The sequence below is a fragment of the Abrus precatorius genome, unplaced genomic scaffold (assembly GCF_003935025.1).
Source record: "Abrus precatorius isolate BTA unplaced genomic scaffold, Abrus_2018 Scaffold11, whole genome shotgun sequence".
NCBI classification, from domain to species: domain Eukaryota; kingdom Viridiplantae; phylum Streptophyta; class Magnoliopsida; order Fabales; family Fabaceae; genus Abrus; species Abrus precatorius.
Window position 1 is genome coordinate 15,052,843 of NW_020874303.1, and position 16,315 is coordinate 15,069,157.

The 16,315-nt window shown below is 30.1% G+C and overlaps 1 protein-coding gene across 1 annotated transcript; it reads left to right on the top strand.

The window, feature by feature from the left end:
* The first annotated feature begins 11,213 nt into the window (after positions 1-11,213).
* On the top strand, positions 11,214-12,101 carry LOC113855667 (zinc finger protein 1-like). Its single transcript, XM_027487298.1, has one exon. It carries the CDS (start codon positions 11,214-11,216, stop codon positions 12,099-12,101), a length of 888 nt encoding a protein of 295 aa, XP_027343099.1.
* The last annotated feature ends 4,214 nt before the right edge of the window (positions 12,102-16,315 follow it).

A 16,315-nucleotide genomic window follows, 5' to 3' on the forward strand; every position in this document is an offset into this window, starting at 1 on the left:
TTCAAATGGTATAAAGATACCTTTATGTCTAGGGTCTTAACTAGAGAAGACTGTAACCAAGCCTATTGGAAGGAGAAATACCTTGATGGGCTTTCAAAGTCTTTCGGAGACCTTATTAGAAGTAAACTCCGAAGTCACTCTCCTAATGGAGAAATTAATTATGACAGTTATGACTATGGTCAACTTACTGCTATAATTATCAATAATGTCATTAAAGTTTGTCAAAAGGATAAACTCCAGAAGTAGCTTGCTAAAGAAAGAGCCTTGAACAAGAAAGAATTAGGATCTTTCTGCAAGCAATTTGGTCTTCCATCTTGCTCTACCAAAAAGAAAAAACAAACTCCCAAAAAGGAGATTGTTGAAACCTATAGGAAACCTTACAAAAGAAAGTATAATAGTAAACCTCCTTCCAAGAAACAAGGAGAAAATGTCATCCCTAATAATATTTCCAAAAAACCTAGAACAGGTGTAACATGTTACAACTGTGGTAAACCCGGCCATATCAGTAAATATTGTAGGTTGAACAAGAAATTAGCAACCTTAACCTTGATCTTTCTGTTGAAGATTAAATCAACAACCTCCTTATTGAATCTTCTGAAGAAGATTTTGTCAAAAAATCTGATGAGGATGTCAACCAAATCCAAAATGATGATCAAATCTCTTCTTCTGATAGTGATGATACTCCAGAAATTAATGTTTTGACAAAAGAACAAGATCTTCTTATTGAAGCAATAAGTTCTATTTCTGATCTTCAAGAAAGGAAAGAATTTTTGAACAAATTTAAAGAGGTTTTAGAATTAAAACCTAAACCCAGAGAATACTTTACTTCAAATAAATTTGACATAACAAATATTTTTAAAAGATTAGAAAAGAATCTAATATCAAACCAACCACTATTCATGATCTCCAGATTGAGATTAACAACCTCAAGAAAGAGATTAGAGAGATTAAAGAACAACAACAAATTCATCAAGTTATTCTTTCCCAACTAGATGATGAACCTGATATTGAGAAAGAAAAACTTCCTGAAGAAAATGATTCTGAAAAGGTCAATTCTGATGATAATCTGGAAGAGACTTTTATGTGTTTGATCAACAAGGTCAAAATTCAAAAATTTTATATTAACATCAGAATCATTATTGATGATTTTGTTCTTAATACTTTAGCCCTCTTTGATACAGGTGCTGGTTCAAATTGTATTTTAGAAGGATTAGTCCCTACAAAGTATTTTGAAAAGACTTCTGAAAAACTCAGCACTACTAGTGGTTTGAAGCTCAAAATTAATTGTAAGTTATCCAAAGCTGTTATAGAAAATCAAGGGTTTAAGATTGAAACAAACTTTCTCCTTGTAAAAAATTTAAAAAATGAAATAATTTTGGGAACACCTTTTATTAAAGCTCTTTTCCTATTACAAATTTCGGAAGAAGGTATTTCTACTTATCATTTAGGTAAACAAATAACCTTCAAATTTTCTAGTAAACTTTTTATTAAAAATATCAATTCTATTCAAAGCAAAAATAATCAAATTAATTTTTTGAAAGAAGAAGTTTCTTTTGCCAACATTGAGAAACAATTGAAAAATCCTTCACTTCAGAAGAAGGTCCAATCCCTTCTTGAAGATATTCAATCTTCTATTTGTTCTGACTTGCTTAACGCATTTTGGAATAGGAAGAAACATATTGTTAGTCTTCCTTATGAGTCAGATTTTAAGGATAGCCAAATCCCTACCAAAGCTAGGCCTATTCAAATGAATGAAGAACTCCTTCAATATTGCCAGAAAGAGATCAAAGATCTCTTAAACAAAAAACTAATTAGGAAAAGTAAGAGTCCTTGGTCATGCTCTGCTTTTTATGTCAATAAACCTGCAGAATTAGAAAGAGGTACTCCCAGGTTGGTTATCAACTACAAACCTCTTAACCAAGCCCTCCAGTAGATTAGGTATCCTATTCCCAATAAAAAAATCTTCTTAACAGATTAAATTCTGCTAAGATCTTTTCAAAATTTGACATGAAATCTGGATTTTGGCAAATCCAAATTTGTGAGAATGATAGGTATAAGACTGCCTTCACTGTGCCCTTTGGGCATTACGAATGGAATGTTATGCCCTTTGGCTTAAAAAATGCCCCTTCTGAGTTTCAAAAGATTATGAATGATATTTTTAATCCTTATTCAAAATTTATCATTATCTATATTGATGATGTTTTAATCTTTTCCCATTCCATTGATCAACATTTTAAACATATAAATGTTTTTGTCAATGTTATCAAACATAATGGACTTGTTGTTTCCAAGTCTAAAATTAATCTCTTTGAAACCAATATTAGATTCCTTGGTCACAATATTCATCAAGGAACTATCATTCCCATCAGCAGGTCCATTGAATTTGCTGACAAATTTCCTAACAGAATCCTTGATAAAACCCAGTTACAAAGGTTTTTAGGATGTTTAAATTATGTAGGTGATTTTATTCCACACCTCAACAATATTGTTAAGCCCTTACATGATAAGCTTAAAAAGAATCCTCCTTCTTGGACCGATGTCCATACCAATGTCGTCAAAGAAATTAAAATAGATTCAGAGAGATAAGTTGTTTTTATCTCCCTATTCCTCGAGCCTTCAAAATTGTTGAAACAGATGCCTCTGACATAGGTTATGGTGGCATTCTCAAACAAAGAATTGAGTCGCATGAACATATCATTGCATATACTTCAAAACATTGAAATTCTGCACAACAGAATTATTCAACTATTAAAAAAGAAGTTTTAGCAATTGTTTTATGCGTTTCAAAATTTCAATCTGATTTATTAAATCAAAAATTTCTTATTAGAGTAGATTGTAAGTCTGCTAAAGAAATTTTACAAAAAGATGTTAAAAATCTTGCCTCAAAACAAGTTTTTGCAAGATGGCAAGCAATTTTAAGTGTTTCTGATTTTGACATAGAATATCTTAAAGGCACTTCTAATTCCCTTCCTGATTATCTTACCCATGAATATTTACAGGATAAGTGAGATGCCTAGAAAGGCAACAACCCCATCTCGGGGTGGGACTTCTCGAGGAGGAAGAGTGATGCTTGCCCTTACTCTAAATAAATCAAAACCAAAATCTACTTCGACAGGTTCAAAATCTGTATCTTCTGGGTCATCTACCCCCATTGAGTCATCAACTCATAAGGCAATCCAAATTGTTGAGTCATCAACCCAAAAATCTGGAACTCCAAAAGAATCTTCCAAAAAGACTAATTTTTCTATCAAAACAACCAAACAAACTAAAGCAGATTATGCTTTACCAATTAGAACTCTTTTAACTGTCCAACAAGGAAGCTTAAGTAGCTTACCAAAGAAATCTTGGATAGATATTACCTCTGAAGAAGATATGGAAATTTAGCAAGCCTAAACACTATAATCCAGTCTTTTAACCAATCTCAAAAAACAATCAGCAATCCAAACAAAGCAGAAAATACCCTCAATCTCCAAAGAGATAAACAGAAATCTTCAAATCCTAACCATTATATGGCAAAAGGGAAATTCTCTTTAGTCATACAAATGAGCCTGAATTTTGGGATAAAAATCCCTATAAAGTCATCTCTAAAATTTTCCCACCTGATTTTCATTTTAGACCATACGCTGCAAATAAAACCAGACAATTCTATGAGTTTATTTTAGTGGATTCAGACTTTGTTTCCATTAAACATTACAAGGATAAAAAAGACCTTTCCATTATAACCCATTCCATAATCCAAATCCTAAAAGTCTTAATCCCTAAGACATTTGGTAAAAATCTGAATTCTTATAAAAAGTTTTCTCAACCTTTTGACCCAGTAGGTTACAATTACTGGGATTACATTGATGCATGGACAAGAAGCTTCTAGTTCCAGAATAAACTTAATCGACATTCTTGGTTAATATATTTTAGAAAGAATAAGAGTTATGATTTTTCAAATTGGTTTCTCCAATGGTGGGACTATTTTGGACCAATTGAAGATATCCTTCCTACACTTGTTAAAGAAGGATATAAGATCTACAAAGGTAGATATCTGCGAGAATCAAGAATTCCAGCAGATCTCAAATATTTTTCTGATTTTGCTTTAGCATGGGTATTCTCGTGGCAATATAGATATGGCAAGACAGAAAATGAAGAAACTCTTCCTCTGCTTCACAGATACTCTTTTATAAAATGGTGGAATCAGTTCAATGCTGACCATGCTGGACCATCTGGTGTTGCCGAATATTTTGGGAAAAATCCCAAATTATTAAATTTGGCAGATCCAGCAACATTTCAATTTCTGAATCAGAAATAAAAAATTGCAGTTTTTTTATCAAGTTGCGATTCAAAAGAAAAAATGAAGAAAAATTTACAAGATGTTCTTCTTCTCTTACAAAGTCAGGATGAAGGTGAATCATCTACAAAACAAAATACCAATGCATATGACATATATCAAAATGAAGACGACTGCTTCGGTATTGACATCCAAGAACTTTAATTTGTAATTGTAGTAAATAGTTCCAGTTATCAACCGGAACTGTAGAAACAGTTTTTATTTTTATTTTCTTTAAAAGGAGTCCTCGACCATGATGTGAGGCTCCCTTTCATTTTACAATCCAAGAGAGTTTTAGAGAGAGAAGCCTGAGTGAAAATTTCCTTGTCAGCCTTTCTCTTTGAGATTTCTGAATAAAAGTTTGTTGTTTCAAGTTTATTTTCTCTCTTCTCCCTCTTAGGCGATTCTGTTCGGACTACCGTCATCCAACTTTCTTCTCTTCTCCCTCTACTAGATTTGTGCTGGTTCTAAGGCAGTAGCAGGATTACTAAATGAAATGCAGAATGTAAAAGTGCATAAATATAGATGTAACTTTAAAACATAGAAACTAGAACGGCGGTAGAACCAGTACAGATCTAGTAGAGGGAGAAGAGAAGAAAGTTAGACGACGGTAGTAATCCTTATTCAAAATTTATCATTGTCTATATTGATGATGTTTTAATCTTTTCCCATTCCATTGATCAACATTTTAGACAAATAAATGTTTTTGTCAATGTTATCAAACATAATGGACTTGTTGTTTCCAAGTCTAAAATTAATCTCTTTGAAACTAATATTAGATTCCTTGGTCACAATATTCATCAAGGAACTATCATTCCCATCAGCAGGTCCATTGAATTTGCTGACAAATTTCCTAACAGAATCCTTGATAAAACCCAGTTACAAAGGTTTTTAGGATGTTTAAATTATGTAGGTGTTTTTATTCCACACCTCAACAATATTGTTAAGCCCTTACATGATAGGCTTAAAAAGAATCCTCCTTCTTAGACCGATGTTCATACCAATGTCATCAAGGAAATTAAAAATAGAGTCAGAGAGATAAGTTGTCTTTATCTCCCTATTCCTCAAGCTTTCAAAATTGTTGAAACAAATGCCTCTGACATAGGTTATGATGGCATTCTCAAACAAAGAATTGAGTTGCATGAGCATATCATTGCATATACTTCAAAACATTGGAATTTTGCACAGCAGAATTATTCAACTGTTAAAAAAGAAGTTTTAGCAATTGTTTTATGCGTTTTAAAATTTTAATTTGATTTATTAAATCAAAAATTTCTTATTAGAGTAGACTGTAAGTCTGCTAAAGAAATTTTACCTTTCTCACCTAAACGAGACAACCAGACAATGAGACTGCTCATTTTTCTGATATTCTCACTTGAGCGAGAACAATCTCGCTTGAGCGGTATACAATCTTGCCTGAGCAAGCTATACAGCCTGAACAAGATTGAGTCCAGAGAGCACCTATCTTCCCTGCGACTCCTCGCCTGAGCGAGCTCTATCTTGCTAGGCGAGCTGCTCCGAGCCTGAGCGAGATTCCTTTCTCGCCTGGGCGAGAGGACAGTTGAGGCAATGTTATCTCATTCTCGCTTGAGTGAGAGTTCCAGAACGTTCTAGGAAATCCTATGTTGCTTGAACGAGATCTATCTTGCTTGAGCGAGATATTCTTTATCCAAATTCTTATTTTTTCTATTCAAGAGTAATAAAATTGAGGATGTTACAATTATTATTATTATTATTATTGTCTTTATTTATTTATCTAATTTATTTGTGTATTGATGTTTTATTTTTATATAAAGTGAATATGATTTAATATCATTGTTAGTAAATAATTTTTATTTAAGCAAATAATTATTATAATAAAATATAATAAATAAATTTATAGATTGATTCACAATGTAGCTGGGTAACTTCTTTGTGTGATTTATTATAAATTGTTAAGACTCGTGTACCTATGATACTTGAAGTCTTATGCAATACAAAATTGTTAAAAATATATTTTAACTTCTCTTAATTAAACGTTTATCTTTACTAATCAATTTAAATATATTAATTTATTTTTTTAAATATTTTTCATTAAATAAAATTAAATTCATACTTAAAAATTTTAAATTGTGTCTCCAAATTTAATAAATTAAATAACCAAGCATTCGATTATTTAAGTATACTTTTTCATTTTATATAATGTTTTGCGACATAGATGTGTGATTTACATTGCCTTTAGTTGACAAATAAGTTCTGAGATATTTATGTATAGCTTACGTTGCCTTAAATTTCTTTAATATTAAAATTTTTAAATTAAATTATATATTAAAAATATTTTTTCATAAATTAAAATATTTGATCTTAATTACCACATTTTTTATAACGACTTACAATATGGATGTGTGATCTTCTTTTGCCTTTTGTGTTGTTCGTTATAGAGTAACATGTATAGTTGCGCTATCTTATATCCTAAAATATATAAACGATTCTTATTTCTTTTCTCTTAAAATAAATATAATTATAATTAATTTTAAAACAAACTCTTTTAAAACCTTATAAAATTCTACTTAATAAAATAATTCTATAATTTTTTTACAGAATTATGTGACTTTGAGTTCTCTATTGCACTTGGGAATATGTAGGAGCGGAATCATATCTGTCGAGTCAAAATAATTTTTAAAAAAATATTTTTTTCTTTTCTAAGATATAACTTAATATTTTTAATAAATAAATCTTCTTTCTTTAAAAATAAAATAACAACATTTATTTTTTAAGAGTTAAATAAATGCTTTTCAAATTTATAATAAATTTGCACAATTAATTTAAGATAACCGTTATTTAAACGGACGTTATAGGGTGCTAACACTTTTCCTACGCGTAAATGACTCCTAAATCTATTTTTTGTTTCAAAGATCAAAATTTTAAGTTTTTCCAAGGTTTTATTTGATAAACTTTGGTGACAACTTTACTGATTTTTCTTAAAAATATTTTTTTGTCGTAACATTGCGACCGCTTAGTTGCAACATATCTCATTTTCTCCTTTTCATCTTCCTCATTTTTTTCTTTTCTCTCCTCCTTTCACCTCTCGTTCATACTCCACAACTAATTTCTCTCTCCCCCGAAAAATCTCAAACAAAAATGCAATATATTCTAATAGATTTTTTACTTGAGTTTTGGGATCATAAGAAAAAGCGAGCAGCAAGACAATAATAGTAGGGAGCAAGACAACAATAGTAGTATTGAATACAAATAAAGTATCAACAACTATTTTAATAGAGGCAAAGTTTCTTATGACTTTTATCTTTTTGCTCTTCCTCAAAACCTTTCTCCTTCTTTTCTTTTCTTTTTTTTTTTTTCTTTATTTACTTATTTTCTTCTTCTTTTACCCCTTATTCACACTGATCTATTTTTTACTTTGTAAATTTTGATAAAAATACACATTCTAGTAGGTGTTAAATTAAAACAAAACTCTAATAAAAATAGAGAAATAAATTAAAAAAAAGTTAAAAGTTAAGAAATTAATATACTAATTTAACCTAAAAATAAGTAAAAATTTCTTAACACCATATATTAAAATTGTTCACTTACATCACTTAATAACTTTTTATAAAATCTAAGATTAATCAATTAATCAGTAGTTTGAAGGTTTTCATTAAATAAATCAATAAATACTTAAATAATTTATTTTAATTTGTTAGTTTTTCATGTACTTGTAATAATTTATTTTAATTTGTTAGTTTTTCATGTACTATACAAGTACATGAAAAAAAATGTTAGCTTCTCAAATTAAAATATTTTATAATAAAAAATTAAGAATATATTATATAATTATTTTTAAATTAATAATTTTTATAATTGAAAATAAATATTTTAATAATAATAATAAATATTTTAAATTAAAAGATAAATTATGAAAAAATTGAAATTCAAAATTTAAATAAATAAAAAAATAAATTCTAAAAACTACTTTGATTACTGTAGTTCTAAAAAGTACTCGTATTTAAAATTGGGCACTTATATTTAATATGTAGAGGTAGATTTAGCTAAAATTTTAAATTAAAAGTAAAATTTATGATTTATTAAATTATTGATAGTTTTATTATAAGTTTTTTAAGCTATTGTATCTTGAAATATATTAAAATAGAAAAAATAATAAAAACTAATAGAAGAGGAGTTGAATTAAGTTTTTCCTTATTCTTAAACTTTACAAAGACTTTAAAACAAAGTTATATTAGGTAATTTAAGTTAGGTGTAGCTGGTATAAAGTTTATAAAACTTTGGTTTTTTAAAAACTAAAACTTTTTAATTAATAGAGTAGACTCTTATACACAAGTATACAAATCAGAAGAAAACTAGTTTAAAAATAAATTGAGAAAAGAGAAGGTAAACACTAAAATTAAATATTTATACCTATAACATTCAAGGCTATATCTAGTATCTATCTCTTAGAATTAAAATTTTTATTATTCTTCAACTTCTTTTATAAGCATTGCAATAGTAAAATTATTATTTGCTCTCATAATATCTCCACGATCAAACGCAAATATTATATGCAATTAGTCTTTCTAGACTCAAACTAAAATGTTATTCCTAAGTACTTTTATTAGGTTACACTCTTCTAAAAAACAAGAAAAGTAAAATCAGTACCATATTAAAGTTTTTTTCAGTAAGTACAAAGTGTTCAGTATTTATGAGATGAGTAAGAGTAGTGTTTAGGCAAAGGGATTGAAGGATTCACTTGCATGTTGCTCTTGTTATTATTCTTGGTAATTTTTTCTTTTCTCAATCTCATGTATATATAATAACTTAATAATTTCTTCACTTTAACTAATCAATTTGTATTTTATAAATAATATCTTTATTAATTTTTAATTATTTTATAGAATTGATCTTAGGTACTTAAACTTGGAGACGTACAGTAGAATATCATTTTTAACTTTAACTTCTAATACATGATCTCTTTTTTCTTTTTTGTTAAAATTGTAATGTATATACTTTGTTTTATTTTTGTTTAAACAAAAATTCTTAGGAATTATTTGGCAAGAAGGGCGGGGTTGAGAGGGGAGAGTGAGACATATTTTGTATTTTAAATAAATATATTTAAGAAGAATATTTTTTTAAAATAAAATATATAAGTTAATATATTAACATAAATTTAATTTATTTATTTATAAATGATATATAATTCTTTTAATTTAAAATTAAAAAATATGTCATCTCTTCCAAAATTTCTCTTCCAAACATAGTTTTAAATTCCAAGATTTTTATCTATAACTCAAGTTTAGTATTAACACATTCTTTTAATTCCTTAAATTAGGATTATGTCATCTGCAAATAACATTAACTGAAAGATAATTTTTTACATGTTACCTTTAAGTATATTTAAAATTAGGTTAAACAAGAGCTCAACATAAAGTATTAATGTAATCTTTTTTAATTTTAAAATAAATTATACAAAATGTAAAACTAACGTTAAGATTAAACTTAAAAAATTAAATGTTCAATAGCGTAATAAAAAGAAAATTAACACTTAAAATGTCCTCATTTAAGAATTATATAATATTCACATTTTATATTATAATAATAATAATAAATTTCAAACTTGTACCTGAGTCAGAGAATAAAAGAAAAGTTGAATAAGGCAGATTATCACATTTTCTTGAGACTTGAACAAGGTTTTAGAAATTGCTCACCTCATTTACTTCAAAATATCTAAAAGGTCTTTAGTCAGACCTTCATTTTATGTCTTTAACAAGAATTTATTGCATATAAAAAATATGAAATTAATATAATTCAAACCTCTAACATTAAAAGTAAGGTTTGCGCAACAGTTTACTTTTACGGGAATCGAATACTGTTAGATTTAGATAGTTGTTGAGAGTGCCCATTATTTTCTCTTAAACTCCTATTGTTTTCTTAATACCTAACTACAGAACATTCTCCGAAACTCTCGCACTATTCACTACTGTAATCTACATCATTAACTGTTGAAGATTCTAAGAGCTTCTAAAGTCTCAAATTCTTTTGTGTGTTACAAAAATTTGGGTATAATCCTTCACGAAAAATCAACTTCCTGAAGTACGGCACAAATGTTGTGGCATAACATGCTTGTTATATTAAAAATGGAATTTGCCATCATGGGTGAGTCCTTGAACCTGAAATCTGCGAAATAACGCCACTGAAAACTCAAAGTCTAAGCCATTAGAGAAGTGCTACGGATTTGTTGTTAAAAGAAAATTGGAAACAAGTTCTTTTTTTTAATGAGAAAAATGGATTTTGAATAAGTTAGTTTAATATTGCTTTGAAGTACACATTAAATTGGATTTTCCACACAGAAACTATAGAGAAGAGATTTCAAAATTTGAACCATCCGCGCGTTGAGTAAAACAAGGGATTTGTTAGGAAAATATAGAGCATTCATGAATCCAAAATTATGTCCCAAAATTACTTCCATTGATTTTTCCGCCAGAAAAGCTGTTGAACACATAAGTAATTTTACTTCAACAAGTAATTTCAAAGTTACCAATTTCGCTACTCGGTTTGACATCAAATTTGAACTACATAAAGTTGTGATGTACTAAACACCACTCATCCCACACGCTGGCTATGGAAATATTTGAATTGTTTGAGTAATCAACCACATTAGACGGTGTAGATAAAATCATTTTAGGAATGTTTGTTTATGCAAAGATCATGCACAAATCGGTGCAAACTTGCTCATACCGCTTCAATCCTTTGCTACCATAATGCAAAATAATAACTGCAAAATGCATGAGATTCCTTTCCTTTTCATGAAAGATATTTGCATTAACTCAAATCTTTAAATAAATAACCATGGTCATATGCCCCCTCTCAATTCAATCCCACTCGATCCCACAAATTCAAAAGGGTCAATTTTTTCTCCTTTAATTGTGGAATGGCATCACACGGTTTGGAACGTTGTCCCTCAGAAGCCTCTAACATATCTGCCACCTCCGAAGACATTTCCCTAAACGATGGTGTTGAAGAAGAGAAGAATGATGTGATTACAATGAAGGAGAAGGATGGTACATCTGAAAAAGGTCAAGCTTCAAATTCCAATTCCCATGTAATGTTGGATTTTGTGAAGCTCTCCAATGATGATTCAATTCATGGGTCAAAGGTGGAATTGAATTTTTTCAATCCAAAAAACGTGGTTAGTTCATCTTCTTTTAGGGCTAATAATACTAACGAAAAAGATGAGAGTAATGAAGAGAAAACACCAGAGGCAAAGACTTTTTCATGCAACTTTTGTAAAAGAGAGTTCTCTTCTTCACAAGCTTTGGGAGGGCACCAAAATGCTCACAAGCAAGAGCGTGCCCTTGCAAAGCGTCGCCAAGGGATTGATGTAGATGCTTTTGGACACCCTCATTTTCCCTATTATTCTTATCCTACGCACCCCTTTTATGGATCCTATAATCGCACACTTGGGGTTCGAATGGAGTCTATGGTTCACAAGCCATCTTATCATTGGACCTCACCCTTGAGGTTTGGTCAAGGGTGGCTAAGGCAAGAGATGTTAAACCCATCTCTTGTGAGGATGGAGGGTTTGCATGCAAATAATGAAATTGGAAATTTTAGGAGTGGTGCAACTTTGAGGGCAGAAGATGATCGTGGTGCTGTTGGAAATATTCCTTTCCTTGGAGATTCTTCTACAAATGTTGCTACCAAATCAAACTCATCCATGGACAAGCCAAAATTGACTAACATGGGTGATCATTATTCCAAGCAAGAGGAAACATCCAATCCTGATTCTTCTGGGATTGATTTGTCACTTAAGCTTTAAGTTTTGATCTTGTTTTTATTTAGATACTTATCAATGTTCTTGTTAATTTGATTGCCACTCTTGTTTAAGTTAATTGGGGCATTTCAATATTTTAGCTGTCGAATTATACATTTTGAAAAACAATATCAGTGTAAATAATTGTGTTTTGTTTCATTTTAAATTTTGCTTTTCTATTGTTCAGGTGTGATATCTGAGTTTATTAGCTTATTAGTTATGAGCTTTTGATTCCTTACTGATTTTTGTTACCATTGTAATTAAGATAGCCAAACACTCTTGCTTTATTAATATTTAATGTATCATTTACTACCTTTTAAAATCACGATTAAAAAGAGTTAAGCTGAGTTAAGATTAAGTCAACCTCACTCATTAACATTTTCTTTTCAATTTTTCTTCAAATTTACCCAAGCCAATTTATATACAAGTTTGTACTCTTTTTTAAAATTTGGCTTGAAAAGTTCAAGCAAATGCTTGAATAAATAACGATCAATATATCGGTACTTTTGATTCACATTGGAACGTATTTTCCTTTCATGTTCACCTAATTAAATAAAGTACATGATTAAAATAAAATACTCTCTCCCATGTTTATTATTGATTATTTTTTCTGTTGATGTGTTCAATTTTGATTTGGGGACAAAAATGGAAACCAATAATTTAATTTCTCAATAACGAAGAATTGGATTGAATGAGATGAGATAAAACAATCACTTCAAATCATTCTTAATTTTAAAATAGGATGACTTCTTGACTATTTCATACATGCTATACAAATGTACTACTCAGGAACACTATATATTTTCTTTTTTAATATTTAGAAACTTGATATACAAACATAATTTTCTCTTAACTAAAATAATAAAATAGTAGAGATCTTTTGGGGGATATGTTGAAAAACTAAAAAGTATAAGGATTAATGTGTGTTCAATTAAATAAAGGGAAGCAATTATCACTGTAGGAAATCAATCAAGGAATATTAGAAATAAATTAATTATATTCATGAAATATGAAATCATTAATTCCATTTTCTTTGGATATAATACTAACTCCTAATTTTGAGGAATGAGATAAAATAAAATCGCCATTCATTGTAGCAAGCATGATTTCATACATTAAATAAGTTTTCAGAAAATTTTAAATCTAGTAAACTTTCTAATTTTTTTAAAATCATATAAAATATATATCTATTAATAGTAGTGTTAGAAAACTATAACAATAATACATGTATCAAAATATTGAATCGCTTCACATCAACCTTAAATATATTTTTAATTCTTGAAAAGAAAACGGTTTTTTTTGTCTTAGTTATTATTCAGATTTTTTTGGAATCAATTATTTTTGTTTCACACATGATATATTAGAATCTTCTTTTACTTAAGGGGGATATTCTCAAGGTTTTATCTCTATATTAATAAATATGTTTTGCTTTAAAAAAAATTAAAATATATGAGTTTTGTAATTGTAAATATTAAAAAAAATAACGTTTAATGAAAATCAATTTATAAAAATTGGCATATTTCAGGAAAAAAATATACTTAAATCATTAAGCATGTGGCTCAATTAATAAAAAAAATATTTTAACTTAATTTATACTCTTAAGTTCAAGTCTAATACTTCATTGATTATAAAAAACAATTTAACTTAAATAAAATATGGATTCGATTTTGGTTTATACAGCTTGACATATGATTACCTCATTTTTTTTACAACGAATAATCATATTTTACTTTATAGTGATTGTTTACGGTGAAAAATGACAGTTGTAAACAAATAATCCAAAGATCAATCTGGGGACTGGATTTAGGTCCTCTTTGGGTCCTTTTAAGTGTGTTAACGTAACGGTGAAATGGACGCGTAAATTCAGCAATTTAGTAAGAATAGTGAATATTAAACGTGCAGAATTGACTCAAACGTAGAGGTTCATTACAGAAAAGTATGAAATAAGAAATGAATTGCAGAAACAAGAACAAAAGCAAACAAACGAAGAAACTTGAATTGAAATACAGAATGTAAAGGTACAGGAATGTAAATATGCTGAAATGTAAACATACGACTCCTCACAACGGTGAACAGCGGCCACCGTGGGTCTCCTTGTAGCTGGTGTCTGGCGCGGTGCAGGGTTTCAGCGTCTCAGAGAGTTTAGGTGCGGTGTCTGGGTGCAAAAAGTCGTCCTCTGTGAAATGGTGCTTTGGATTATTTATAGACATGAAAATCACCACCGTTTTCCTTCTTTTGCGGGCACTTCTTAGTAATTGCCTTCAACTGTTGATGCTCACTATCCAGGATTGCTTGTGATCGTGCTGTTTGTTGGGGCTGTAACTGCTATCGCCCATGATCTCCTTTGCGTAGTGGTGAATGTTGATAACTACTGGTAACCACTTTTGGATTTTTCAAGACTCCTATCTTTCGAGTATTTCTGAGAGAAACCTAGGAGATTCTTTTAATGTTATGGCCTTAGAATAGTTTCTTCTTGACTTCTCTTTTCGAGCCATTCTAGAGTTTTGAGAGCCTGTCTTGGTCTTGTGGACTTAGAACATTTTCTTTGCTTATTTCTGTTTTTTGAGCAATTCTAGAGAGACTCTGGAGCTCGACCAGATTTGTGGACTTAGATTATTTTCTGACCACTTCTTATTTTCGAGCAGTTCTGGAGGAAATCTGGAGTTTGGCTAGGTTTGTGGACTTAAAAGTATTTTCTTACCACTTCCTGTTTTTCGAGCAGTTTTGGGTGTCAGGTACTTGGAAACTCCTCAAAAACTCCTCGAAAAGCCATCAGTTTTTGTGGACTTAGAATATTTTCCTGTTAGTCCTGTTTTTCGAGCAGTTTTGGGAGTCAGAGATGCTAAAAAAAGCTAGTGCAGCTTGTGAGAAGAAAAGAAAATTTTTTATAGAAAATGTGAAGACCCTGACTATCGAGAGAGCTCAAGCTATGGAGAATATTTCGAGTCTAGATGCGCAATGTACGGCTCTTGAAACCAGATATCAAAATTTGAGAGCCGTTTACACTGAAATGCGCTCGAAGCCTCCTTTTTGATTTTTTAATGTATTTTTCTTTGAATTCTAGTAGTTATTTTAATGTAAATACTCGAATTCTGCTTTAAATGACATTTATTCATTTGGCCTTTTTATTACTCGAAATATCTTTTATTTGCCTTGACTTAAGTTATTTTTACTTCATGTATTTCTGATTTGTATGGTTTTAAGTACTTACCGTTAATCGACATAATTCGACTATTAGTTCCAAGTTCTCGAATTGAATACGCGTTATTTGAAAACACATTTTCAATCTCGAAGGGGCCTTCCCAATTGGGTGACCATTTTCCAAGTTTCCTTGATTTTTTGTCGAACGGTAAAATTACTTTCCATACTAATTCACCAGTATTAAAAAACTTGCCTCATACTTTTCTGTTGTATGACCTCGTAATTCTTTCTTTTTGTCGAATCATTTTCTCTAAGGCACTTAAGCGAATTTCATCCAAGACATTCAATTCATCAAACATTAAGACCCAATAATCTTCACTTGGTAACTCGAATTGTCGTTGTAATCTAACTGATTGTAGATTCACTTCAACAGGTAAAACGACTTTATGGCCATAAACAAGTCGAAATGGGGTTGTCCCCGTGGCCTCATTTGGAGAATTCCTATATGCCCATAATACTTGGCTTAAAGTGTCATGCCAATTTCTTGGCTTTGATCCAATGTGTTTTTTAATTAACTTGATCAAAATTTTATTTACTGCCTCCACTTGTCCATTGGCCTGGGCATAATATGGGGTCGAAGTTATCATTTTTATATTCAAGGACTCAGCATATTGAGTTACTTTTCGACCTACAAAAACAGTTCCTTGGTCTATTGTCAAAGTTTCTGGTATACCGAATCGATGAATTATGTATTTGTCGATAAAATTAACAACATCACTCTGAGTAACTTCTTTCAATGGAACTGCCTCAGCCCACTTCGTAAAATAGTCGACAGCTACAATGATGTATTTATGACCTTTTGTCGAAGGAGGATAAATTTGGCCAATTAAATCCAGAGCCCAGCCTCGAAAAGGCCATGGCTTAATTATTGAATGTAATTCTGAGGCTGGAACGTGTTGAATATTACCATGCTTTTGACATTCTTCACAAGATTTTGCATAGTCAAAGCAATCTTTAACCATCGAGGGCCAGTACAATCCTTCTCGAAGTAACATCCATTTCATTCTTTCTCCAGCTTG

What these genes read in the sequence shown, in the direction of transcription:
- LOC113855667 (XM_027487298.1), top strand. Translation starts at nt 11,214, where the DNA reads ATGGCATCACACGGTTTGGAACGTTGTCCCTCAGAAGCCTCTAACATA.